Source organism: Gordionus sp. m RMFG-2023, chromosome 4, assembly GCF_954871325.1.
Source record: "Gordionus sp. m RMFG-2023 chromosome 4, tfGorSpeb1-WG-v2, whole genome shotgun sequence".
In the NCBI taxonomy this organism is placed as follows: Eukaryota; Metazoa; Nematomorpha; class Gordioida; order Chordodea; family Parachordodidae; genus Gordionus; species Gordionus sp. m RMFG-2023.
Genome location: NC_088778.1, coordinates 3,819,519 through 3,846,588, shown reverse-complemented (window position 1 = coordinate 3,846,588; position 27,070 = coordinate 3,819,519). Strand labels below are relative to the sequence as shown.

Genomic DNA, 27,070 nt, shown 5'->3' with positions numbered 1-27,070 from the left:
AGGAAGCTTCTCTTCTCTCTCTCTTCTCTTCTCTTCTCTTCTTCTTCTTCTTCTCTTCTCTCTTCTCTTCTCTTCTTCTTCTCTTCTCTTCTCTTCTTCTTCTCTTCTCTTCTTCTTCTTCTTCTCTTCTCTTCTCTTCTCTTCTCTTCTTCTTCTTCTTCTCTTCTCTTCTTCTTCTCTTCTCTTCTCTTCTCTTCTCCTTAGGCACTATTTTTCTCTGGCTAAGACATCGAGTTAGCCTTAGTTAAAAATCGGCTCGAATCGAGCCTTTTAACAACACTATTCCTACCCCCTAAAATCGATGAAGGGATAGATAGAGTTCATTTATAATGGGAGTCTATATATTTTGAGGATTTTAGCATGGTTTACCTTATTGAATGGTTCTTATATAGTTATAAAATAATGAATATTATTTTAATTTTTTTGCTTATTCGAAAACTCATCTGTCGATTTTAAACAAATTATTTAAAATTATTATCGTTCATTAATTTCTTATTTACGTTATATAAAATTTTTTTTTTATAAATTAACATTTATATATTTTTTTAAATATTTTTAAAAGACTTCAAAATAAATAACAATTTTATTTTAAAAAATAAAATATAATATTATTATAAAAAGATATTTTTTTTTGTCAAAATATAATAAATATCTAATTTAATTTATCGATTTTATTTTATTTTTATTTCTTTAGAGAAAATTTAATATTTAAAAAAAAAATAAAAAAAAATATTCAATGCGTTTATTTTTCAATTTTTTTTTTAAAAAAAATTTATTTTCAAAAATTAGAATTAAAATGAGGAAAAATAATTAAACTGTGATTTTTTTTTAAATTAAAAAAAAATACATTAATATATAAAAAAAAGGCTTAAATTATAAAAGATAAAAAATCTTAATTTTTATGATAACAAATAAATTTCGAAAATACCTGGAGAATTAATTCATTGCGTAATTCAATACTTCTTTAATAAAATCTCCACCCCAAAATGTGCTTAACCATTTATAATATCAATCAACCAAATCGCTTCTTTTGACCTTATTTATAAGCAATTATGATATTATCTTTCCATTTTTTCCCTCGAATAGCAAACCGCCATATTATGTACTAAGAAAACCGCGAGAAAAAGGCCTCAATTCCCCTATACTATTTATCTATAAAGGAGAAAACATTATTTAAACAAAATTTATTTACGCGATGGGTTGCGTATCAAGTTCTTCCCAAGGTGTTGAAACGGCCAAGCCACCCAGTGGTTCTAACAAAAAACCTGAAAATGCCGCGGGAAACGCCGACGATATATACGACAAACCGCCTATGAACGACCCTAGAGTTCCCCTGACTAGGAGAGAAATATTCTTGGCGGGAAAATCTTGGAAAGGAGTAACGCGGAACATGGAGGAAACGGGGATGCACATGATCAACAAGTTAGAATTATCTTTAAAATATAATAAATATCAGTGACCCAGACCCGGCATTGCTGGCCCTTATTTTTATAAAAAAATTTTGACTCGGTCTGGCTCGGTTAAAATACGGCCCGGCCCGGCCCGGCCCGTGTGCTCGGAGCGGGTCTGCAGGTCCTAAAAAATTACTATATAATAATATGGATATGAGCAAATTACTCATGGAGATTCCTAACAATAGTTTCTTGTATATTTAAACGTGAGAATTCAATTTTCAAAGTTTGGGCTGTTTTGGTATAATATAACAAGATAAAAAAAATTAATATAATTATATTAAAAAAATTTAATTAACTTAATGCTTTTGAGATTTTTTTTGCATTTTATGCCCTTTCTTCACGTACACTTTAAAAGTGAATCGCAAATTTTAAAAACCATTGATTATTACATAAATTATGTTTTTCTAAGCTGCCATATTCAAGGAATGATCAAAAAACGCGATTAAAATGCGGCTCCTACTTGCCCCGCTCTCAAACCTAAAAGTTCTAGGCGGCGGCGGCACCGAGTCGGGGTCATTCAGATTTTCTTTGGCAGTGACTAGACCCTCCAAAATTTTTTTAACAAATTAGTATGAGGCAAACCTAAGCATATTTATAAATCGCACGAAATCTTCGATTTTTAACAAACTAATCAAACGCCCATATAATTTGGATGATAATAAAATGGGACAAAGTGTAAGGTATTTTACAAATAAAAATCTCATCAAATTATCTAAAAATAAATTTTAGTTTCCAAATTGGGAATATACTTGATTAATTAAATAGACGCGTAAAAAAAAATATGACTATAGCGGTACTTTAACATCCCCTAGAAATGACAAATAGTAATCGCAACCCTATAATTTCTTTTATATTTTTTTTGGTCCCCCTTTACCCCATCCTTCCCCCCAATTATTTTAAATTTTTTTTGAAGTGAAATTTAAAGTATTTATTAGCCGGAAAATCAAATGAAGGATGTTATAATTAATAATGAGCAAAGTCAAAATTAATTAAAATCATTTTTATGGACACCCCATGATATTTTTTTTAAAAATTAAGCTTTTAAGGCACTAAATAAACAATTACACTGACACCTCTGGTTATAAATCAAACAACTGTATTATCGTAATATCGATTTTATTTGAGGGATTACTTAACAGGATTATTTTTCCAAGAACTACTTATAGCTTTTAACATAATTATTATTATTATTATTAATAAAAATTATAGTATACGTTTAAGGTTATATTAATATGATCATCTTGACTTTTTCCTATGACTATAATTAAATCCGCTGTTACTTTACTTTCTAAATGAGATGGAGTTACTCGGAAAAGCAAAGCGTTACACGGTTAAATTTAAGCGATACTTTTAAAATATTTGTATAAAAATTTAGATTTAAAGTAACATAACATAGATATATATAACTAGTTATCTTTATAAGGATTTAACTTGAACTGTAACTAGTTACTTAGCATTTATCGAATAATCAGGAATGCTAAGTGCTCTGCACAGTTTTATAACGGCTTAACCATACCTTCTATGAATGGGGGGGGGGTGAATATGGAAAAGGTATGTAGCATTTAAAAGTCAGTAAAACGTCCATCATATCTTTATTTCAAGTCATAAAAAAAATGTAATTCGTTGGGAAAGTAGTATACACTAAACATCTCGTCCTAAAAAAAATAATGATAAAGTATAATTTTTTCATACACAAGGAGAATAGAATTTTTATAAAAGTGGAAAAAATAAAATTACAAAGAATATAGTATATTCATATTTAATATTTTTTTTTCCTCAGTGTTTTTTTTACGTATGACGACTGACTTATGTCACACATTATTCCAAAATTTTAAGACACAATATAATTTACAAATAACCCTTCAAAAAAAAGACGGATGAATTAGAAGTCGCCTTGTAAAATGTTACATTATTCTCTTTTTGTTGATGATCATCTAGAGTTTTCCGCTATGGAAGAACCATTGTGTGTTTTACCGGCAATCAAGCCTTCTCAATAATATCTTCAAACTTGCCCAATAACCTTTACGCCGTGAGTAAAACATTATAGAACCAAAATTATTAAGGAATTACAAATCTCTATTTGTTTCCTTATGGTTGCAACACACACTATCAAACCAAAAATGGTACTTGTGAATATGTTTCTCAATCGCTTAATCCGCCTATGGCTTTATCACCTCTCATCTTGCATGCCAAAGGAGCATATTACCTCTAATCTAACATCCATCTATGAGAATCTGTCAAAAGACACGGAGCATATCTGTGAGACTATCCCTTTACATTGAGAAAAGTCCTGGGAAATATCGATGATTGCTGAGTCCGTTGATTACCTATATTAGACTTCGCAATCTGAAGATTATGTTTTTTATCTCTAAATAAGGAGTCTAGTTATGAATAACTAGAAGCAATCTCACCCAAAAATCTTGTCCTTAAAATATATATACACTGAGGAGTTGATCTGGTGACGCCATCCATTTAGAATAACGTATTCCTTCCCTAAACATGTCTCTAATGCAATGGGGTCAGCTAGGGACTCTTGATAGTGAGAATAAGGTATCGCCCATTTTCCCTGTAAAATTTTACACCTGCAGCTTAAATGATAGCCACCGTCCCGATTGTATCGACGGAATCCTTAGAAGAAGAGGTCGGTTCCATGCGTGGAGTTTCAACTTATGTAGATTTTTCCATACATTAATATAAGGACACTCTATAAATAGTTGACGAATCTTATACAAAAAGTAATGATTGGCAAGTGTAGCTTCATATGTTTCACTAACTTCCTATTTGATTCCCGTTAGTTTTATATCTCTTTTTCGACAATTTTAGGATATGATTTTTTATTTTAATATAATGCAAATTTAAAATAAAAATATATAATATAATTTTAATTTTTAGTTATATTTGGTTATATAATTGAAAGCCATATCTTTTATTTATATAAAGTAACATGTTACATTTTTAGGTAACTTAAAAAAATTTTTTTTTACATATTTTTATAAATTTCCTTCCTTGGCTTCTTTTGTTCAAGGAATTTGCCTAAAAATCCTCTAGGTTACATCATCAAACTTTGGTTTATTTCTTTCTTTCAATAAAATTGACCGAAGATTTTGACGAAGAAAATTTTTCTAACACTGTTTGAATTTTTTAAGCAAAAGGGAAATTATATTATTTTAATTTAAATTAATGTAGAAAAACAAAAAATAATAAAAATTAATTGCAGTATTAATAAAATACCTTCATGTTTCATCTTTTTCGTTTTCAAAAGTAAGTAAATATAAAAATGTTCAAAATTTTATTACATTTTACTATAATATATATTATATCTATTTTTTTTTTCTTAATGTGTTTCTTAAAAAAATGTTTTTTTTTTTCCTTCAATTAATCGAAATGTTATTTTTTTTAAGGAAAGGAATAATATGATCTTCTAAGAAGATTATAAGTAAATGTTTAGCTAATTAAAATGATTTTAATAACCTTACAATATGATTATCTTATAACTTTATTATAAGTATTAACATTTAACAATTACATAATTGGTTTTTTTAAAATTTTTTTAATTTAATCGCATAAAAACTTGTACAAAAAACTACTTAATAATTTCTAATTTAGATTTTGCCAATAATTTTTTACTTTTAGATCCATATTTTAATTAAAATTTTTACGAAAAATCAGAAAACTTAGTTAAATTTTCTGAATCACCCGTAGAATCTTCTGGGGATTGGTTTTATTCACCCGCCCTAGGAATTTGCTTAAATATTGTTAGCTACCGCCGTTTTATTTTTCTTTAAGTTTGTGTCCAAAATATTCAAAAAATTCACCATCCACCCCCCCCCCCCACCTCCTATTATGTCAATAAACTGGGACACTTGTCTATCACTATCATCATATTACCCATTATTCGAATATGCCTCTGCATTTTATTATAACCCTGCAAATATTTTTTTGGGTTAAAATTTCCTCTCTTAATTTTGATCCAATAAATTATTTTGAATAAACGAATAATAAATTTATTATTCGTCAAATACGAATAGTAACAAATTTTCAAATATTGAAACTGAACCGGAACCACCCTTTTTCCAAGAATCATCTGTAATTTCCGTTTTAGGAATGAGGAAATACTATTATATAATCAAACAGATTCCCGATAATTATATTTAGTCTTATTGATTTTTTTATTTTTAAAAAATTTTTTTGAAAGAAATTTCGCGAATTTCGTGCGAAATTATAGGAATCGATTATCTGATTAAACTAATATTTCCTATTATATTAGATTAAATTAATTTTTGAGGAGGTTTAAATTTTGTCGTCGTCTAAAATTTTGTGTCTTTAAAAAATAAATTTCTTATAATAAAATACTATGTAAGAGTTAACTATATTAATTGATATCGATTTAAAAAAAAGGGATAATAATAAAAAATATGATGGAAAATTCAATAACATAATTTTTTTATTTTTAAAATCTTAATTTGGAAAAAAATATTTTTCAATTAATTATTGGGAAATAAAACAACTAAATTTTAAGTTTATTATCTCAATAACATGATTGTATATATATATTATTTTTTTTTTAATGATTGTTTAAGAAATATAAATTGAAAATAGTGGTTGTTATAACGGCTAAACTCGATATATCCATCCAGAAAAAAATATTACGCAAAAAGCCTGAAGACTTTGTACATAGAAGGAAACAAAGGTCTAGACATATATATTATCGAAAATCAAGAGGCTTAGGCAATACTTTTTTTGTCAGGATAAAAATATTGAGTTTAACAACGAGCCGTTTAGCTTACACTTAAATTGAAAAATTTTATTAATAGGTATTTATTGATATCATCAGCCATCATGACATTGGAGTATTATGATATTTTGTAAATCCACGATTTTTACAAGATAATTTATTCATTCTGCGATCATTTAATAAGTTATTGTCACAAAACATTGTTCATATTTTTGTATTCCAAAATTAAATTAATATATTCGCTCTGTTTTTCAAAAAAATATTTTTTAAAAAAAACACAAAAAAACAAAAAATTGTTTTATTCGAATTCAGATTTTTTTGCCCTTCGGTCCGCGCTTAAATTTTTTTTTTTTTTAAAAAAACCAAGAATAATGCAAATTTAGGCGCTAAAAATAAATCATTAAAGACCATGGTCTAAAAATTGGGTCTATCGACCTGCGTAAAATATTAGCCTGGCAGGGATAAAAAATATTCAAGAGCGGGTTAGAACCGGGCCGTGATGATCCTTAGACATGAACACGTGTTTAAAATTACATTCTTCCCGAAAAATGCGATATTTTGTTGATTTCCCGTTTTATACCTTATTAGACCTGAAGTCTTGATACTCTGCCCCCTATATTAGGTCCGGACCATAAAATTGCAGGGAGGAAGTAAGAAATGGAGGGAGGAAGGAAGATTTGAAAGTTAAGGTTCGGTTTAAAACCAGATATATATAAAAATTATTCTTTCTCTCTTCGGAGTCTATATATATTTTTACAAAACCTTAGCCAGGTTAAATTTTTGGGATATATATTCAATAAAGAGTTATTTCATTGAAAAGCAAACTAAAGATTTGAGATCAAAATAAAGTTACCAGTTTCGACTAATATTATAATTTTAACACTCCTTTGGGGTCTTATTAATAGTTAAGTATTTACTATATTTTCTAGCTATTTGAGCCAAGTTTAGTCGAAAACTATCACTTTATAGCCTAGGAGTTTTTCTTAAAAAAAATATGTCAAGCTAAAATTTTAAGGAAAAACTAATATAAATTAAAACGCCTTCGCTCTTCGATTTTTATCCGACACGCGCCTGTAGATTTGAGTCGAATAAGCCAACATTTCGCTATAACTATTAGGATTTTATAGATCCCACTTAAAGTACCGAAGGGTTAGGAAAAAGAAATAATATTAATTAACGAATTATTTTGATATTATTTGGTTGTTTGGTATACCATTATATATAAAATCTCGACCACCTTTTTAAAAATTTTTTTCTATAAGGCATTTCTTTTAATTTTTATTTTTACCCCTGTGTAATATAATTATATTGTATAAACAAAGCAAAAAAGCCTATAAAAAATATTTATTAACACTACCTAAAATCCTTATTGTTCACTATTGAAATTAGGAATATTTTATTGAAGCGTCATTTGTGCGACAATTATAATTTAAGCGTGCATTTTGCGCCTATTTACGTTTATATGTGAATCGATATACATTTTTAAATAGAATTAAGAGGAGATATTTATTATTACTTTATAATTGATTGATTAATCTTCAATAACTCGATTAACGGTATTCCAGTGCTCGCTAGAAATGGAATTACAAAAAAAAGAAGGTTAATTATGATGATGAGTTTTCGGTAGCGCCCATTAAATATATCTCGGAATTAGTTGCCTAAATCTCGAGATTTCTCAAGTAAATGTCCTAACCTTTGTGCCATCTCTGACTAAAATCCTTCATGCTTTCTCATATGTTTTCCGGGATAAAATATTGAGTTTGCCCGAACCGTTTAACAACGCTACTTGGAATTAGTATTGTTTCAATATTTCATCCAGAAAATATTACGCAAGCCTGAAGATTTTACTCATAGAAGGAACAAATGTCTATACATATATCATCGAAATATCTTGGCTTAGAATATTGAGTTAGCAGGCAAAGTAGTTTTTAAGGTCCGTTAAACCCTATCGTACAGTTGTGTTTTTTTTTAAAAAAAAAAACCTTAATTTGTATAACTCATTATTTAAAAAAATTTTTTGTTTTAATTGAAGTTAGGTTTATATAGTTATAGTAATAGTTAGGCATTAGTGTCATTAAACGGCTCTATTTTGAGCCGATTTTTAAAACCGACTAACTCAATATTTTACCCGGAAGAAGATTACGCAAGGCTGAAGATTTTTCTCATAGATGGCACAACGGTTTGGACATCTATTAGTGACAATCGCGAGGCTTAGACAATATTTACGCCCGGCTACAATACTACAATAATGAGTAAGCCCATTTTTTAAAAATTCTGCTCAAATCGAGCCATTTGACAACACTGGTTAACAATGATAAAAACTATTCATAAAATTCAAGTCGCTCGGTTTTTTAAAAGAATATAAAAAACACAAAAAGGCAAAAAATTGTTTTTTTTGGAATCTAATTCAGCTATTGATAACGGAACCATCTTTTTTTTGACCGGAAATCAGTTTCAAAAAATTTTTTTTACCTACCTGATTAAAATCAATTTTTTATTTTTTAAAATGAATATTTATGTTTTATTTAATAAAATAATGGGAATATATTTTATTTTTTTAAAAAAAATTTATTTATATTTTATATTTGTTGTCTTTCACACGGTCTTGTTTCTAATTTTAGAATTTATAAATATTTTATGAATTGGTGTTGGAAAAGGAAATAAATTATTTTAAGCTAGTTGACTTTTCAAAATAAAAAATCAATACGCTTAATACCATAGAATTTTGATTTATTGACAAGTCTTGCACTCATCATATTTTATTAAAATAAGATGAATATTTTACCAATTATTCAAATATTTTCTAATGATCTGAAATTTTACGAATTCGAATAATTCTTACGATTAATTTATTGTTCAGTAATCGAATATTCGTAGTTTCATATCTAGGATCCTGTAACACGCGGGGAGAGGAAGGGAATTGCGTTTTTAAAAAGTTACATTTTTGGAGCGATTTTTAAAAAAATTGGTGCTATTAAGATTTATGGTTAAAAATAACATATGCGCCTCGAGATTTGGTGGATTAGAGGTCCAAATCTTTCTGTCGGAGTCGTTTAACAACACTAGGGATAGGGATGAGTTATCCTTCTTATTCAACATATATATAGTCAGTATCTCTACTTTTATATTTAAACTATTTTAGGGGGGTCTTCTTAGGGTTATTGGCATAGGAGTATACTAAGTTTTATTTTTTTATATACATAACAGCATAATAATTTATAATTATATTCAAGTATAAGAATAAGAACCCTTGGTTTTATTTTCAAATTGCCTTTTTTTTTCTCTCCAAATTTCGCAAAAAATGAAAAGAAAATATTATCATGAAAACACCAAATTTTTTTCCAAAAATTTTAATAAGAAAACACTTAATAATTTCATTATTATTTCCAAATGATTTAAATTCGTTTCAGCTCATAAACTATTAGATTCCAAAAATATCGAAAAATTCAATTTGAAATAATATAATTTGTTTTATTTAAAAGCTTTTCTTTTATTTTAAAATAAGTTTTTATTTTTATAGATTAAAAAGTTTTATTAAAATATATTATATACTTTTTAAAATTATTATAAAAAAGATAATTTTAGTGTATTAGAGATTTCCCAAGCCTCATTTAGTATTCTAAAATTTTTTTATTAATTTATTTTTTTGCTATATATATATTATATAAATATATATTATATAAATATATATTATAATAACAAAATTATTATTATTTAAAACACTTTAAATGCAAGAATTTTATTTATGCTAATTTTGAAAGAACTATATAATTATCTCTTCTTTAAAATAAATTTAATGATTTAAAAGCGAGAAAATGTGAAAATAATTATATATACCCAAGCCCATCCTTTCCATACCGACAAAAGAATACGAAATCTTAGGTCTGAAAATTAGCGTAGTTTAAACCCCACAAGCACACCCGCTCATTATAAAATGAACCCACGGGTTCATCCCACCCATAGTTTTGAAGAAAAAAGAAGGTTATCAGTTAACCTGAAATAGTTTTTTGAAGAAGGAAAAAAAAAATAACTTGCTTGTCTTTACTTGTCACCCCCATAAAAATTTGTCCTGAAAAGATAAATTTTCTGTCAATGTATGATATGGTTTTTTACGATTTGAATTAGTGTTGTTAAAAGGTTCGGTTTCTTAAAAACGGTTAAGTAGTGCGCATGCGCACAAATTGAACGTTTTAACGCATCGTTTTCAAAACGCAAAATAATGCCTTTCAAATGGCCTCATGCAAATTGTTAAAATTGCCGTTTGGCGTTATAACCATTTTAAAAAAAAACGTAAACATTTTCTATTATTCGTTTTGTGATATTATATAAAAATGTAATATAAATAACTTACTTATAATCCTAAAATGGAATATTTAAGAAATTCAAGAAATTAAGAAGGCAGACGATAAATATAATTTTCAGATAAATCCTTTTTTTTTTTAGAACTTATTTAAAATTTTGAATCGACGGATATTAATTTTATAAAAAACAACCTACATTTAAACAAGAGACGCGTTACGTTTTTTTTTATTTAAAAATTACGGCAGAACTTAAACGCTCAATTTGTGCGTACTATATAAACCCATTATTTTAGCCAAAAAAAAATCGTTAATAGATTTCCTTACCTTCTATGAGCAAAATCTCCAGGCATTTGCGTTTACAGTTTTTGTATAAAATATTGATATTGCCATTTTTTAAAAATAGAACTGTTTTAAACGACACTTTTAATTTGGATAAATAATAATCATTTTTTAAAAAAAAAAATAAAATATAAATTTCTAATTACAAATGGAAGGGAATATAAATATAATGTCATCAAAATCTTTAGATATCGACAAAATATTTATGGCAAAAAAAAGTTAGTTATATAATAGTTTTCCAATTGATTTATTGTATTCTTTTTAGCCTTAATTTATTGGGTATTTATTTTGTTGTTGAAAAAAAAATAAATCAAATTTAATAAGAGATAATTCTTATGGCTAAAAGAGAGTTTTTAAAAAAGAAAAAAAGGTTAATAAAAAAAAATTAAATTATAATATTTATGAGATATATTTATTAGATAAATGATAAAATGAAATCTAGTGTTTTAAAGATTTTAGCCAAAAATAATATTATGTCAATCATGGAGATTTTGATAAGGAAGAAAAGGAAGAAAGGGTTGAACCTCTATTTGCCAAATCTTCGAAAGTTTAATATTATTTTGGCTAATCGACCCAAAATCGGGCTATTTGACTGACAGCATCAGATGAATCAATTAAAGTAAAATAATAAAGTGGCATTTAATTTTTGATAGCATGTATATGTGCAATGGCAAGCTAAGGGCCATATAAAATTTGATTATGTTAGAAAACAATATTTTAAAAAAACATACAATAGCATGCAAACATGAGTCAATTCGCAAAGGGAAGGCATCAATTATATTTTTTCAAAAACTAATAATTTTAAAATTCTGATGAAAAATGTTTTTCCTTTTAAATTTTGATAATAATAATAATAAATAAAATAATTAATTCAATAATAAATTTTAAAAAATATATTTTTAATTAAAATTTTTTAAATTAGCCCGCCCATTATGTTCGGGCCGGGTTCGGGCCGTGGGGCCGGGTTTGTGCCGGTTTTATAGCGAACTGGTTACTAAATTCGTTCATTGTAGACGTCTCTACTTCTAATAGCTATACCGCGATATAATCGCGCTTACCCTAAAAAGGCGTTATAAACGCAAAGCAATTTTTTTTTAAAAACTATTTAACATGCTTACGACCTTATTTATAGTCGAAGCGTATGCGATATATCGCTGGGTATTTTTTTTTCCTCCATCAAGCAAATAATAGATAAAATTTATATTAATTGTTTTTTATATGACCTTTGTTTTAAATTCGTTATAAAAAAAATCTATACGCGATTAAAATTCATTTCAGCGGATCGCGCAATTTCTTACCTATTTTTAAAAGATATCTAGCGATGCGCGCATGCGAGTCCCTAAAAATGATAAAACACCGATTTTATACGAGGTTATAACTGGGGGGAATTTGGGTGCCAAATAATTTTTTGGACCTAAAATTTTTTTTTTTTTTAAAAAAAATAAATATATAAATAAGACTTTTGAATTTATGTTTATAAATTTACCCAATTTTATTTTATAATTTTATTATAATTAACAGCATTACCGAAATAACCTGATTCATATAATAAATCCAAACATCATCTTGGCGAATCCCATTTTTATAGAATGACGATTATTAGGCGGCGTAGTCATAGGGGAGGGGAAATCCCCCTTCCCTTTAGACCTGTTCTCTTAGAAAATCCGTTCACCCCCACAGGTCCCCTTCCACCGCCCTCTTCCCACCCTCTTTAACATGAAAATGAATGCAATATACTCTAAAGAAGAATTTGAATGGAAAATTAAAAAAAAATTTTTTTTTAGAATTTTTATAACTTTACCACCAAAATCCTGGCTACGCATGCCTATGATGACGAATGTATTATTAGCACTCGGAGCGGAATACTCCCCCCCCCCGTTCCATTAGTGCTCTCTATCTTCAAGCAAAAATTTTATAGTTAAGGCCCTGTTATATAATAATATTTTATATTATAACCTAAATATAATTACGAAATTATTGATTTTATATTAAAAAAAAATATGTATATACACTAGCAAGCAAGATTATAATATAAATTTAACGAGATAATTATTTTCAAATATTTTATCTTTAACTTAATCTCGTAAGTGGATTCATTTTTGCTAAAAACTTTGAAATAGTGTAATTCTGCAAAAATTTTTTAAAAAAACAAATAAATTAGTGTTAGAGGTTTGGTGGATTAATTTATTATTTTTTTTTGTGTTTTGAATATTTATGACTTTTTTTTCTTCTTTATCAATAAGAATCTACTTTCTTCAAGGAAATTAGGCAATTAACTTCCTAAATTAACCTTAAGGTCAGAGTCCCCATAAATGGTAAGAAGAGTAGACATTTTTTAGTGGTAAATAGCAAACTCCACGGTATTTGTAACCATTACTGAACACTCGGTTTTAACAATACAATTAATTATTAACAATTTTGTTTTTAAACATTCTCCTTTATTTTGTTTTGTTTTGTAAATGAGGAGCAAATAATTTCTTTCTTTCTTTAAAACTTTTCTATAGGAATGTCATCCGGCATCCTAGCTTTAATCGTCAGTAAATTTTCTGAGAGCAGCACAAAATCATTTCAAGCCTTTTCTAATGTTTCCTATTGCTTTTTTTGGGAGGGGCATCTTGTGACCCTCTTTAAGTTCCTTCTATAATTTCTAGATTTTTCATTCAGTAGCTCATTATTATAATTCATTTCACCAACCCCATCCCCTTTTCCTCTACCAAAGTTCTTTATTGTTATATTTTCACGTATTCGCCCTTTCATTCATGGTTTAGCGTGAAATTCGCGGCAGAGAATACTAATATTACAACGTATTTTATATTCGTCGCCGCGTATTCGCTCTAACTATAAATGAGGGGGATTATAATAACGACTTTCAATTTGAGTCGATTTTTGTAAAATATGCTACCTAATTATTTTATCCCAGAAAAATTTTTAGTCGAGCCTGAAGATTATGCTTTGGAACTTCTATTAAGCGAAATTCTCGAGATTCCAGCAAATGTTTTTTTTTGACTAAAATATTGAGATATAGCCTTTTTTTTTAATAAAAAATCGGCTTGAAATTGAGGCTATTTAACAACTTTACTCACAAATAACTTATTTTTACTCATTCAAATCGTTCATTCACGCGTGTTAGTATTTTATTATGGTAAATATTTATTCTTCGACAAAAAGGTAAATTTGTAAAGACCCTCGAATAGTTATAATAATAATCATTAAAATCGTAATTAAACAAAAATCGCGAATCTCGAATTCGCAACCCGTTCGGTAAAGTTTTAAGCAAAATTTTTACGCTCACTTAAGGGATCCATTCTGTTGTGCTTACATACAGGAACAAAAACTCCTGTATTGGGATCGGTTCTTCGAATTTTGTATTTTTTGAGGGAGGGGAGGGGAAATTAAATGTTAATTACACAAATTATGATTATGACTATAATAATACCCAGTAAAAAAAACAAATTTACAATTTTACTACGAGATTCTGCATACATAACGCCTAATTCATTATTCTAAGCTGCTTGTTTACGAATTCCATTTATAAAAATGACGAATCTATTACTAGCGTTTTAAAAAGTTTAAGGCACGAGAAGAAGAAACCAGAATGAAAATGATCGAAATAACTACAATTCAAAAATGGATTCCATTCCACCCCAAAAAGCGGAAATTACTGATTTCAGCCCTGATTTGGAGGATCAGCCAAGACCCAAGATTTTCGGGCAGGACCTGAATCGTTGAAAATAATTTTTACGCTCTGGGCAGAAGTTTTCAGAATAGTTTTTTGTAGCCGATAATTATGTTAAATTTATATCGTTTTCCAATCATAAAAAAAATTATCAATTTTAACACACACTAAATATAATAATTATATTCCAAGAAAATTTCATGATATTTTTACGTAGAAAACGGGTAGTGTTGCTAAACAACTCGTTTTGAGCCAATTTTTTTTAAAACGGTTTACTCAACCTTTTAGCCATAAACCTTTGTTCTTTCTATGATCAAAATCTTCAGGCTTGCTTAAGTATTATTCTGGATAAAATATTGAGTTAGCAGCCGTTTAACAACACTAATAACGGGGTAATGATTGCATTTCGCCTTTTTATCGATAGGAGAGAAAAAAAAAACATAGACTCTCAATTTTTTTTTTTTAATTATTACAATCCAATCTTTTATAGGAAATATATATATAAAGTGTTTTGTTTTATTTTTAAATTCACAAAATTACCTAAATGCCCAAATATTTTAAGAAATATATAGAATATTTCATCATTTTCAACTGAAAATTACTTACATTTGAAGATATTTTTTTTAAGGCATTTTTTTTTAAAAAAAAATAATAATCTGAAGTACATTAAGTACAATTTAAGTACACGTACTTTACTGAACCTTTTAATTTCTTCTCACCTTCTATCTAATCTATTAAATTTGTAAAAAATTGTTGTACTTATTTATAATATCTATGGTACATCTTAAGGTTTAATTTCAAACACCTTTCTATACCTATCTCTGCTGGTTGTTGTTAAATCACTCTAACTTTTTCCAACTCCAATATAGCTTGATCAGGATCTTAGCCTAAAAAAAAGTCTTAAATCTCTAAGTTGAGCCTCTATTTAATGATAGAGACCATTTTTTTTTAGTTTAGACCTGGTTAATGTTAGTTTTTTTAAAAAGCTAATCTCCGCCTTCTCCCATTTCCTAACTGGCTTTAAAAAAAGCTAAATAAGAATACCTTCCTTCATCAATGAAACGGGCATATATTTGCAGCTAAATCGCGTAATCGGTCAATACGCAAAATTGTTACGATATTAAAATTATGAATGATATTACAAATATATACTAGAAATAGAATAGCAATCCTATAAATTTCGGATGGTTTAAAACACGAACTCTTGAGTCATTCTTCAATTTATTTTTAATATATACTGGTAATTACGCAAATTGACTTTAGAACTACTTATCACGTGTGAGGATTCAATCTCTCAATTTTAAAACATTTATGAGCTAAAAATTTTAAAAAATTAATATATATCTAATTCTACCGGAAATGCATTTCTGCACGTGTTAGAATAATAACTTACTCTAAATTACTTAAGCATAAATTTTCCGAATGCGCAAATTGAGCGTTTTAAATGCCGCAAACAGACAATGCGTTTCAAATGGCCTTATGCAAATTGGTGAAATTACCGTTTAGCGTTAGCAACCATTTTAAAAAAAAGCATAAATAGGTTTGCTTTTTCAATTACTTTTTTTTTATTCTTTTCTTTGTAATTTTATATAGAAATGTAACATAAATAACTTACTTTTATAATCCTAAAAAGGAATGTTTAGAAATTAAAAGAAACAAAAACGCAGACGATAATATAATTTTTGAAGACAAATCCTTTTTTTTATAGAACATATTTAAAATTTTTAATCGACGGATAATTAATAAAAAGGCAACCTCAATTTAAATAAGGGACGTGTTACGTTTTTTTTCATTAAAAAATTTCGGCAAAACGTAAACGCTCAATTTGCGGGCACTATATAGGCATAGACCTATGCCCGGGATTTTTCTAGGGTAGAAATTATTTGGGCATACTTTACTCTAATCCACCGTCCCACCCCTCTTTTCCCCAACCATCGCCGGTTAAGTAAGATCTATTTCGTTCTACATAGTTAATTAATTTAAATGTTTTCAAGGAACTTGGCTCTCACATTCATAAACTTACGGCCGAACCTCGTGAAGGCTTTTGTTTGAAACAAAGGGCTTGACATAGCTATTCACATAGCTAATAATATTAGATTCATGGGTGACCCCATCACACAAGATGATTATTTTTAGCATTAATATATGTTGTGTATGTTTTTTTTTTAAATTGTGCGATTATGTGTTTAGTCTTTCGATATTATAATTTTTCTAGTTTATGTCAATATGTTTTTATGCTGGCAATGTGTTATTTTTTAAACTTCGAATCATTTTCTGAGCGCGCTTTTTAAAAATTTATAAATCTGATTTTACCCCCTAGAAATTTCATACAATTTTTCCAAGAACTTTTACACTTGATATGATTTATATGATATTTTTTTATATAAATTATAAACGATCCATCCAAAGGTTAGCGGCAAGATTGTCTAACAATTCATAAAATGGGTATTCCAAACATGATAGAATATTTTTCCCGAAGCGCTCAAAAAATGATATAAGGTTGTAAAAAATAACACATTTCCGGGAAATAAAAACACATTGACGATAATGTATTATATTAATTTCAGAAAATAAACTTATTTAAATTAAATTAAAATTATAACAAAAATTTATTATATTGTTTTTTAAATAAGTTTCAACCTGTTACATTACATTACATTTTATTTTTTTCAAATATTTATAAAACCATTTTATATAAAAGCGGGAATAAAATTCGCCGCGTAAATTATTTATAAAATAACATTTAAAAAAAAAACTAGCTTATAGTAAACATTACCTTCGAAAAAGAAACGTGTTACGCTTTACGTTTGAAAAAAAAGGAACACGTTACCGTTATTCGTTATCTTGCGAAAAATGGAACGCGTTATTCTTTATTTATTTATTTTTTTAAAGTAACTCGTTACTCGTTACTTAAAAAATAATAAATTGAATATATTTAATTTTTTTTACCCCATCACATAGATAATAAAAATAATATTACAAAGTCAACCCGTCACGGCATTCCGCCATCCAATGCAATTACCCATCCATATGATTAGTGTTGTTAAACGGCTCGTTTTGAGCGTTTTCAAAAAACGGCTAACTCTATATTTAGGCCAGGAAAAAATTGCTTAAGCCTCCAAATTTCGCTAATAGCTGTCTAGACTTTTGTACCATCTTTGAGCAAAATCTTCAAGCTTGCTCAATATTTTTCTGGATAAAATTTAGCCGTTTATCAACACTACATATGATATGGGTTCTAAGGAATATGGGATGCCGGTTCCTTTAAAGGGGCTTTTAGCAATGATATTATTTTTAATAAATAATAATTTTTTAAAAATAACAAAATTGATACCTAGAAGATTATTTCTAGCCCTTATCAAGTTGTTTTCTAGGAACTCCTTGTATATTAAAGAATCTTATAGTTCCTAACATGATTTAAAAAAGAAAATTCCTTTGACTATCGTCACCGTAATCATTTGTCAATTTTCGTAAATATCATTTGTTTTAAGCTAATAAACATTTCATCATTTTTGTAATTGAATCAGCAAATTAGAATATAAATTTAATAATCAAAAAAATATGCGATATTATCAATAATAATCATTATATAAATAATTAGGAATGACGAAATAAGGTTAATATTAATCATAATTTATGTAATATTGAGCATAATTTATGGAAAATTATTGATAATTGATCTAAAATTAATAATAATTGATATAAAAAGAATGATAAATAGATGTAAAAATAAAAGTTAATTTATGTAATCGATTTTTTTTTGCTTCCTTCTATAAAATTAAAATTCACTTCTAAGTTTATAAAAATGGCAAAAAACGCAAAATTTATAATATTTTATTGGACGTGGGTGAGAGGGGGAGGGCAATTTTAGAGGGAGGATTTAAATGGCCCCTCCCTCTCGTAGTTACGGTGCCCCACGTGATCAGCCCTAAAATTTTACCGGTCGTCGGGGCTAAAAGTTTTTACAAAAATATTCGGACCGGTCCTGGCGTACCAATAATTTTTATTTTTGGTCGGGCTCTTCAGGATAAATAAAAAATTTGTTTGGGAACGGGACAGATGCAGATGACTCTTATATATATTGTCTTTGGGAGAAAAAGAATGGAGATGTAATTTTTTAAGGGAGGAATTCTCCTGGCACGCTATAACTATTATACAAATTGTATAATAAATGATTACCTATACTATGTTTTTAACCCATAATATCTCAACTCCATGGAATGTTCAATTGAAGGGAATTTTTTAATTGGATGAGAGGGTTAAATAACGGTATGAATAGGGTTATTGGTTTAAGGTACATTAACGATGGGGTTTTAATAAAATGTTAGGTTTCATTCAAAACCCGTCTAATTTGAAAGGTCATGTGATTGTAAATAGACGAATAGAAATTTAAAAAGGATCAACTGTTGTAACTGCATAGAAGAGAAGAGAAGAGAAGAGAAGAGAAGAGAAGAGAAGAGAAGAGAAGAGAAGAGAAGAGAGTAATCGTTTTTATCGGATGTTTAATTTCATTAAATTTTTTTTCTGCATATATCTTTAATTTAACATAAACTTTTGAGAAAACTTCATTTCCATGACGAAATAGATTAAATGAGCTATATCTATTTGATAAACAATATTGAATTTCAGATTCATTTTCTTATGAATAGTTTAATACCTATAGGTCGATTTCACATATTTTTAATACCCGTTTTTAACTCATCATACCCACCAATGACAAATGACATGTAATAACACATTAACTTTTTATTTAAATATGTATTAATAAGAAATCAGCTGATGCACGCCATTTTAGTTTCCCATATGAACTAACTCTAAAAAATTAGAGTTTCAAATAATAATGAATAAATCAACAGTCTTGGTAAAATATAATATATGACATTGCATATCACAGATGGAAGACAAAACCTTGAAGATCACAGGTGGAGTCTATATGCACCCCAAGTAACAAATTATATAGTTACTGAGAGATTCGGATGATTATTATCTAAAGGATTCTAAGTATTAAACATATTTTTTTTATCCGCAAAGGCCCCAGCTGTGTTATGAAGGATTAAAAAGTATGGAAAATATTTACTTGGCAGAACACTCAGATTATTATATTCAAAAATAATATATCCATTTTGTTATACATATATATATATAAAAGGATATAATATTGTATGATGTTACCGTTTGTAACTATCCAAAAAAATTCATAATATTAAAAGGCAAAAAAGATATTCATACCATATTTTTTGGCAATTAAAATTTAGTATTATATACCTTAAATTGAAATATATGGTTATTATCTGATAAATAAAATGTTATACGTTTTCGTTAATTTTCCTTACACCTGATTAAGCAGCTGCTCTCCAGTCATATGTAAATGGACGATACTGTTCTGATTGCGGCTCTTATAATCTTGGCATTAGATACAATTTATGTAACTCTTTACAAGCATTTAGTTTTGCTCAAATACTGTATTTCTAGAACCGTCCGGTCTTTCCAGAACACATGGAAAACATCCTGACGTGATCTCTCAAATTCCTTGAAAGAAGGGGCCAATTCCCTTTAGCTGATCTTATATTTACCCATTGTCTTCCTAACCTTCAACATTCTCGAGAAAAAATATGACTTAAAAATCGTTAAATTTCCCTAAATTTCGGATCACCATATATTCATCCCTGAGAACCTATCATAGTAAGCGCTACTTTCTCAAGCGACGCTAAATTAATCGCTAGCCAAAATCATAGCTGATTCGCCACCTTTATGATAATTTTTGGAAATATACGACACGCTCCCTATTTATAAATTTTTATCTATTATTATTTCGCATCGCTTGAGCATTGCGCTTACTAAAAATTAGGTTTTAGGCTCTCAGATTCACAAACTTAAGGAATTCCATGAAGGCTTCTTGAGGTAGAGGTCAACCATTGCTATTCACGAGGCTAACTATTTTAAGCTAAGTTTCGTGGGTAACCTCGTTCCGAAAGATTATACTCAGAATTTGATAATTTTTTTTTTTAAATCTCAAAATATAATGGATTATATCGACTCTTTATAGTTGATTTATAGTTAGCTTTTAATGATATTTTTATTTTAATAATTGTCTTTATACTTTTTAGATATATAGTTATACCTTTAATTATAAGCAATAAATAAATTTGATTTCATGAATAATTAAAAAAATATATAATGACATTTCTAATTAATCTAACTTATAATTATTAACTTGTGCTTAACAATCTCATCTCAACTTTATCGATTTATCAATTGCTTTGTTTATCTATCTCTTTTTTTTCATTTGCCGGGTCCTTCAGTATCTTTTGCGATTTATTTAATTTATAATAGAATATAATTTATTGTTATACTTTTACTGTTATTCATTAATATTATCCAAAAAAAAAAAAAATTAGACATTAAACAACAACATTCCTTTTCCTTCAGTTTCTTGAAGACTTTTATTTACTTTTTTTTTCGTGATTTGAATTAATTTTAAAGTTTTGGTATTAGAGGTCTGCAACGGGCGTTTTGTTGTTACGAAATTTTTTTAACCCGCCCTTCCGCCCAGTTATAACCCACCCGCTATCCGCCCGATGTCTAAGATATTTTGAAAAACAGGCCCAATGCAGACCCCTAGTTTGTATGTGGGTTTTCCAATTATATCTTTATCGAAAAACAAAATAATTTGTTTTTATAAACGTTTAACATGTTAGTTTGTTGTTTAGTGTTGATAAACGGCACAATTCGGGTGGATTACTAAAATGTCCCCTATTAATATTTTCCTCAAGATTTGGGCAAACAGATGTTCAGAACCTTTCTGCCATCTTGAAAGCAAAAATCTTCAGGCTTACGTGATAATATTTTTGCTAAAATTTCCAATCGGCACGTTTTTTTAAAAAATCGAGTCTTAACAAACACTAAATTGAAGCGCTAACATATGACCCACTTCAACTCTCGATTTTTAATCTTAACTTTTTTCGGGGATATTCATTATGAAAAAACTGGCCTTAGCTAGGATCGAAGCAGGAATGAGGAGACGTGTCTCAATCAAGGTATCTAAACTCCAAGACAACCCGCCACTCTAAGATGATTATTTTTTTTTCTTAGGTATACAAGGATATCACGATATAATAATTTTTTATATAAACACATTTAAAAAATTTAACAACGCCAAAATGTGCTTAAAAATAATTTACGGGACATTTTGTGTTTTTTTTTTGAATGATGACCAAAATCACTATTACACATGAATTATTAATAGAATTATTAAAATATTGCAGGTAAGTGTATCGCATGTTATTTACCATCTGTATAGTGTCGCCTCTTAATTGATAACTAAATTTTCATATACTAAAAAGGGGCAAAATTTTGCTTTTTAATGGGGGTTTTTTAAAAAAAAATAAAATATTGATAAACATGTCTACTAATATCCAATTTTTCCAGTATCAAAATTTTTAATTAAGCATTCATATTTTTATCAAATTATGAAATGATTATTTTTTTTTGTTTTGTTGAATAGGAATGAAATAATCAACAATAGGTAAATATAATAATTGGGAGAATTTGATTTTTCTCTACAGGCTATATGGATGTTTATGTAACTACTAGAAACGTAATAATAAATATATAATCCAGGGTAAGAGAACTGCAAAAATCGATTTTTTTTTTAGCCTGAGACAAGCTAGAAGGGGTCCTATATATATACATCTCGAAATATTTATTTTTATCCTCTATTTTTAATGTTATTTACGTTAAAAATATAAATTGTTAATTTTATGATACTTAATTTCTCTATATAAATTTATTACAAAAATATGATTTATTTCAAACACTCTCATCCTGATATATGTATATACTATATAATTTTTTTTTTAATTTATTTTATAATTCTGATATTTATTCCTACAAAAAAATAAGAGATTAGAAAAAGGATATTTTCTACGGGGCCTAACCCCAGGAAGGCAGTAATATACAAATCCCTAGTGTTTTTGCGCTGATTATATTTATGTAAAATTAGTTTGGAAAGTTAATTGCACTATTGAATTGTGCCACCTCGAGACCCTTTTAGGGATTTTGCTGCCGAATTGTCATCTCATTAGTTAAATTATTCATATGGACTATTTCCTTCTTTTGGGGTCTCTATGCTCCAGCCCCATCAATCAAAATGTTGGAGGGCCATTTCAAAAAAAAATTCGGAAATACAGATCTTGTGAAGCAAAATATTTTTATTTATTCAGCCCCGACTAGCTGAAAAGTGTTGGATACCTGTTTTTATTATAATAATATTTGATATTTAAATAAAAGAAATTATTATAAGCTGGGAATCATGTTAATGTCAATCAATGAAAATAATAATAATAATAATCCTAGACTGGTCATCTATTCATTTAAAATGTGTATCAATATAGATCAGCTGTTGGTACGCCATTTTGGTTTCCCGTATAATCAATTTACAGTAAAACTTTCTGAAACTTTTTTTTAAAAAAAAAATTCAGAGTTTCATTTATAATATTTTAAAAAAAGATTATATACGAATCTATAATGGCGTGTTACCAGCTGATTTGTTTACAAAAATGCTTTGAAAAATGCATTTTAATAAATGTCATCTTTATTAATTACAAATATATTTCATGATAATATACTCTTTTTTAAAAATCAACAAAATAAATGGCGAAATAAACAGCAGATTCATTCCTTTAATATAGTATACTTTAAAACATTAGAATAAATTATTTGATTGGCATACGGCAAATATAAATTCTACGACACGCGTAAATTATTATTGGCATAATATTAAATAAATGTAAATCTGCCACACTAGGTAAATATTATATGTTGGTATGAGTTAGGTTAATGCATAATATATAATTCGCCTTGTTTTGGTTGTCGCTTAATTACTCCTCACGTGATCAGAATTTTTATTTTTGAACATTGCGAAAGGGGATGGAATTGGAACATGATGACTCCTAATAACGATTTCTTAAACGCTTAAATTTTTTTGGCCTTGTGAGCTAACATAGTTTATTGTCTATTGATAACTTAAAATCCAATTGGTAACATTATTTAAAAAAAAAGCTTTAATACCGTGTCAACGCTCGGATTATTTCTAGACAGCTGTCTGTTTAGCCTTCTATATAGCTTCCTCTAAACCACCTAATCCTTAATTCACGATTAGCGCAAATTCAAGAGGTATGAAAAATTTGCCTGTGTGATGAATATAAAAATACAGCATATTTTGTATTATCTCACGAATTCTCGATAACTATGAAAGCAGGGTAAAAAGTTGAATAAGATATACTACTATCTGTATTTAAAATCCATTTTTTTTTATTAAATATAATCTGCATCTAGATATTTTTTTCACGGAGGATCTGATCAACTCTGACAATATTTAGGTAACATCAGATCTTCAAATTTAAAAAAATGGTTTTTTGACCTATACCATATAAATATCAGACAATTTTACAAGATATCGACATAAATTGCTTGTTTTTGCGCGCATTGTTGCTATCATAATATTATAGAAATATATACTATTTCTATTAGTATATCCATAATTTGCGAAGTTTTTGAGATATTCCATGTTCAAGTTTAAATTTTAATGACAACTAACCGTGACAGAAACGATTTAATAAATACTTTATTTTAATTTTCGTTTTTTTAAAAAAAAATATCTATATAAAGATTAATTAAACAAAATCCCGAATTCGAAGAAATAATCAAATCCAACGCCAAAGAAGAAGATAAAGATAACGCTCTTTGTACCACAGCTGACTCGATGATGTCAGGATTTTCGAAATCCATATTACTCCTCGAGGATTACGACAAATTTGTCGATTTTTTATTCGCCCTGGGTAATTCATACCGTCAATTCCATAATTTCAACGACACATATTTCGAGGTATTATATATGTATATTATATTACTTGTATGCTTGTTTCGTTGTTTCACTTTATAGAAAGAAAGAAAGAAAAAAGAAAGAAAGAAAGAAAGAAAGTGTTGTTAAACGTCTCGATCCTATTTTTTTATAATAAATGGCTAACTCAATATTTTATCCAGAAAGTTCTTATGCAAGCCTTAATCTTTTGCCCATAGATAGCGCACAGGGTTTGGACATCTATTAACTAACTTTCTAGTCTTAGGCCATATTTTTCTGGCTAAGATATTAAGTATCGAGCAGCCATTTAACAACACTAGATATAATAGTTCATTTTTTTTTAAAGTCACAAAGGTTTATACCTTTCTATATAATCTATTTGCGCTTTAAAAGAAAAAAACATGGTGTAGTCTGAACTTATTTTTTATGTTTAGCCTAAGGCTATTTAGCCTTTTAGGTATCAATCACTCCTTGTACTTTGTTTTAAGTATGGTATACATTAAATAGATATTATATATTAAGGCACTGTAAATCCAGCTGTTTTAAGAAATGAATTCGAGCATTGACATGGCCAGTCAATACCATGATAGAAAGGGGATAACTACAATAAGTTATATTTACATCTTTTATATATATATATTATATTATATTCAGAAACTCAGAGAACCATTTCTAAGCGCGATCAGAGAAACGCTGCAGGACAGATATACCGACAATATACAAAATATTTATACCAAAGCTTTTAATTTCATCGTTCAAACAATGAAGGAGGGTTATAACTCTTCAACGTAATACATATATATTTTTTCTTAAAAAACCCAGAATAAATCGCTTTGAAACCTTTGTATAAAATTTTTTTTAAAATGATCTCGAAAGTCAAAATGAAACAATGTATTGTGCTGTGACACTATTAATAAATGATAAAATTTGAACGCGATTATCAAATATATATTTTTATTTATTTTTTTTTAAAAAAAATAAATGATATTTATTATTATTACAATAAATAATTTTTAAATAATTGAATATTTATATATATAAAATAAGTCGTTCTCATCTTGGTAGTAGCTGAATTGCCGAACCATGCGAGGGGGGACTCAAAAAAGAAAAGAATATAATAGTATTTAAAAAGAATAGCTATGTGATTTTACATATGAACAAAACGAAAAAAAAAAATCGTGTTGTAAAATTGATTCCTTATCTTGATTTGATATTATATTTGAGGGGGTGTTTACGCAAATAATTTGAAAGTTTCATTCACAAGGAAAGTTGGTTTTTTTTTAAAAAACAAAAAAAAATAAACTTGACTCTAAAAATTTCAAACGCCTTTTCTAATCAGTTGCGTTAGCGAACTCGTTTAAAAAATTTTTCACGTATACTCCTTCAAGTCAATGACCATATTACCCCAGTCCTCCTTACCCCTCTCTTTCTAATTCAAAATTATAACAAAAGAAAAAGGAAATCCGAATCCAGAAATACCATACCTCCCTCCTCCTACGCTTCTTCAAATAATGATGATTTAGCATCTTACTGATCCCCACGCTCCACCCATAGTAGAAATGTCTAACTATAAATTCTTTTTTTCTTTCTTTCTTTTTTCTTTCTTTCTTTCTTTCTTTCTTTCTTTCTTTCTTTCTTTCTTTCTTTCTTTCTTTCTTTCTTTCTTTCTTTCTTTCTTTCTTTCTTTCTTTCTTTCTTTCTTTCTTTCTTTCTTTCTTTCTTTCTTTCTACTAGCTTTATCTTTAGATGAAAAATATTCTTGATCAAATCGAAATATTTTTATGGGGAACATTTTTTATATTCCTAATTGACTCTCATTTTTTTATTTACATTTTCTTTCCAAATAAATATGTTAACTAAAATAGGGGCTCTTTCAATTGAATGATTAAAATCCTCAGAAATACTCCCTTATCGAACATTACTTACTCAGTATCCATCCATTTTGTAGATGAAATATTTTATATTTTTAGTCATCGGGCCATGTCTTTATGAAGTTTAGAACTGAGTTAAATATATATATATATATATGTTTAAAGATTTGTTTTGGATGAGATATAAATAGTAAAAAATATATATAAATATTAAACTTCTTTTTCTTTTTAAGTATAAGTTACCATTTTAGCTGCCATAAAAGGGGGCTTTACTTCTTCTCTCCGTTTAATGGCGATTTCCAGGTTGACCCAGGTTGGCCAGTTTCTCCCTCTGATCAAATCATTAGAAAATTTTGTAGCAAGGTTTTTACAATCGGGTGCCCTTCCTGACATTAACTCCTTTAGGTGGTAATAACATCCCGTCGAGGAGGGACCCAGATCACAGGGAACCTTTTAGATTACCATTAGCCGCCAAAAGACGTTGCGACTCTCCCGCTACGATGAGGCTGAAGGTAGGATTAGGGGGAAAAGGGGGACTATACTAATTTAACTTAAAAGTTTTCAACTCAAAAAAAATTCAACGCGGTGCCAAATTGCCACTTTAAATCTTGAGAACAATAGTGTTGGAAAAGATAACACTAGAAGTATTTCTTAGGACTAGTGCGGATCCAAGTTATAAACTGCCATATCTCAGTTTATTAATTTATCTTTTTCTTTTTTTTGCCATAATTATTTATAGTATATAATTGCATCCATATATTAACAATTGTATAATAAGTTAATATAGAGTTAGTCAAAAAAAAAAATTTACATTTTATTATTACAGGTTTTT

At 28.0% G+C, this 27,070-nt stretch overlaps 1 protein-coding gene across 1 annotated transcript; it reads left to right on the top strand.

Moving 5' to 3' along the window:
- The first annotated feature begins 855 nt into the window (after positions 1-855).
- LOC135928312 (uncharacterized) lies at positions 856-25,457 on the top strand. The gene is made up of 4 exons (XM_065464754.1): positions 856-1,422; positions 24,175-24,391; positions 25,022-25,155; positions 25,415-25,457. Exons 1-4 carry the CDS (start codon positions 1,196-1,198, stop codon positions 25,437-25,439), a joined length of 603 nt encoding a protein of 200 aa, XP_065320826.1. The 5' UTR covers positions 856-1,195; the 3' UTR covers positions 25,440-25,457.
- Positions 25,458-27,070: the final 1,613 nt, after the last annotated feature.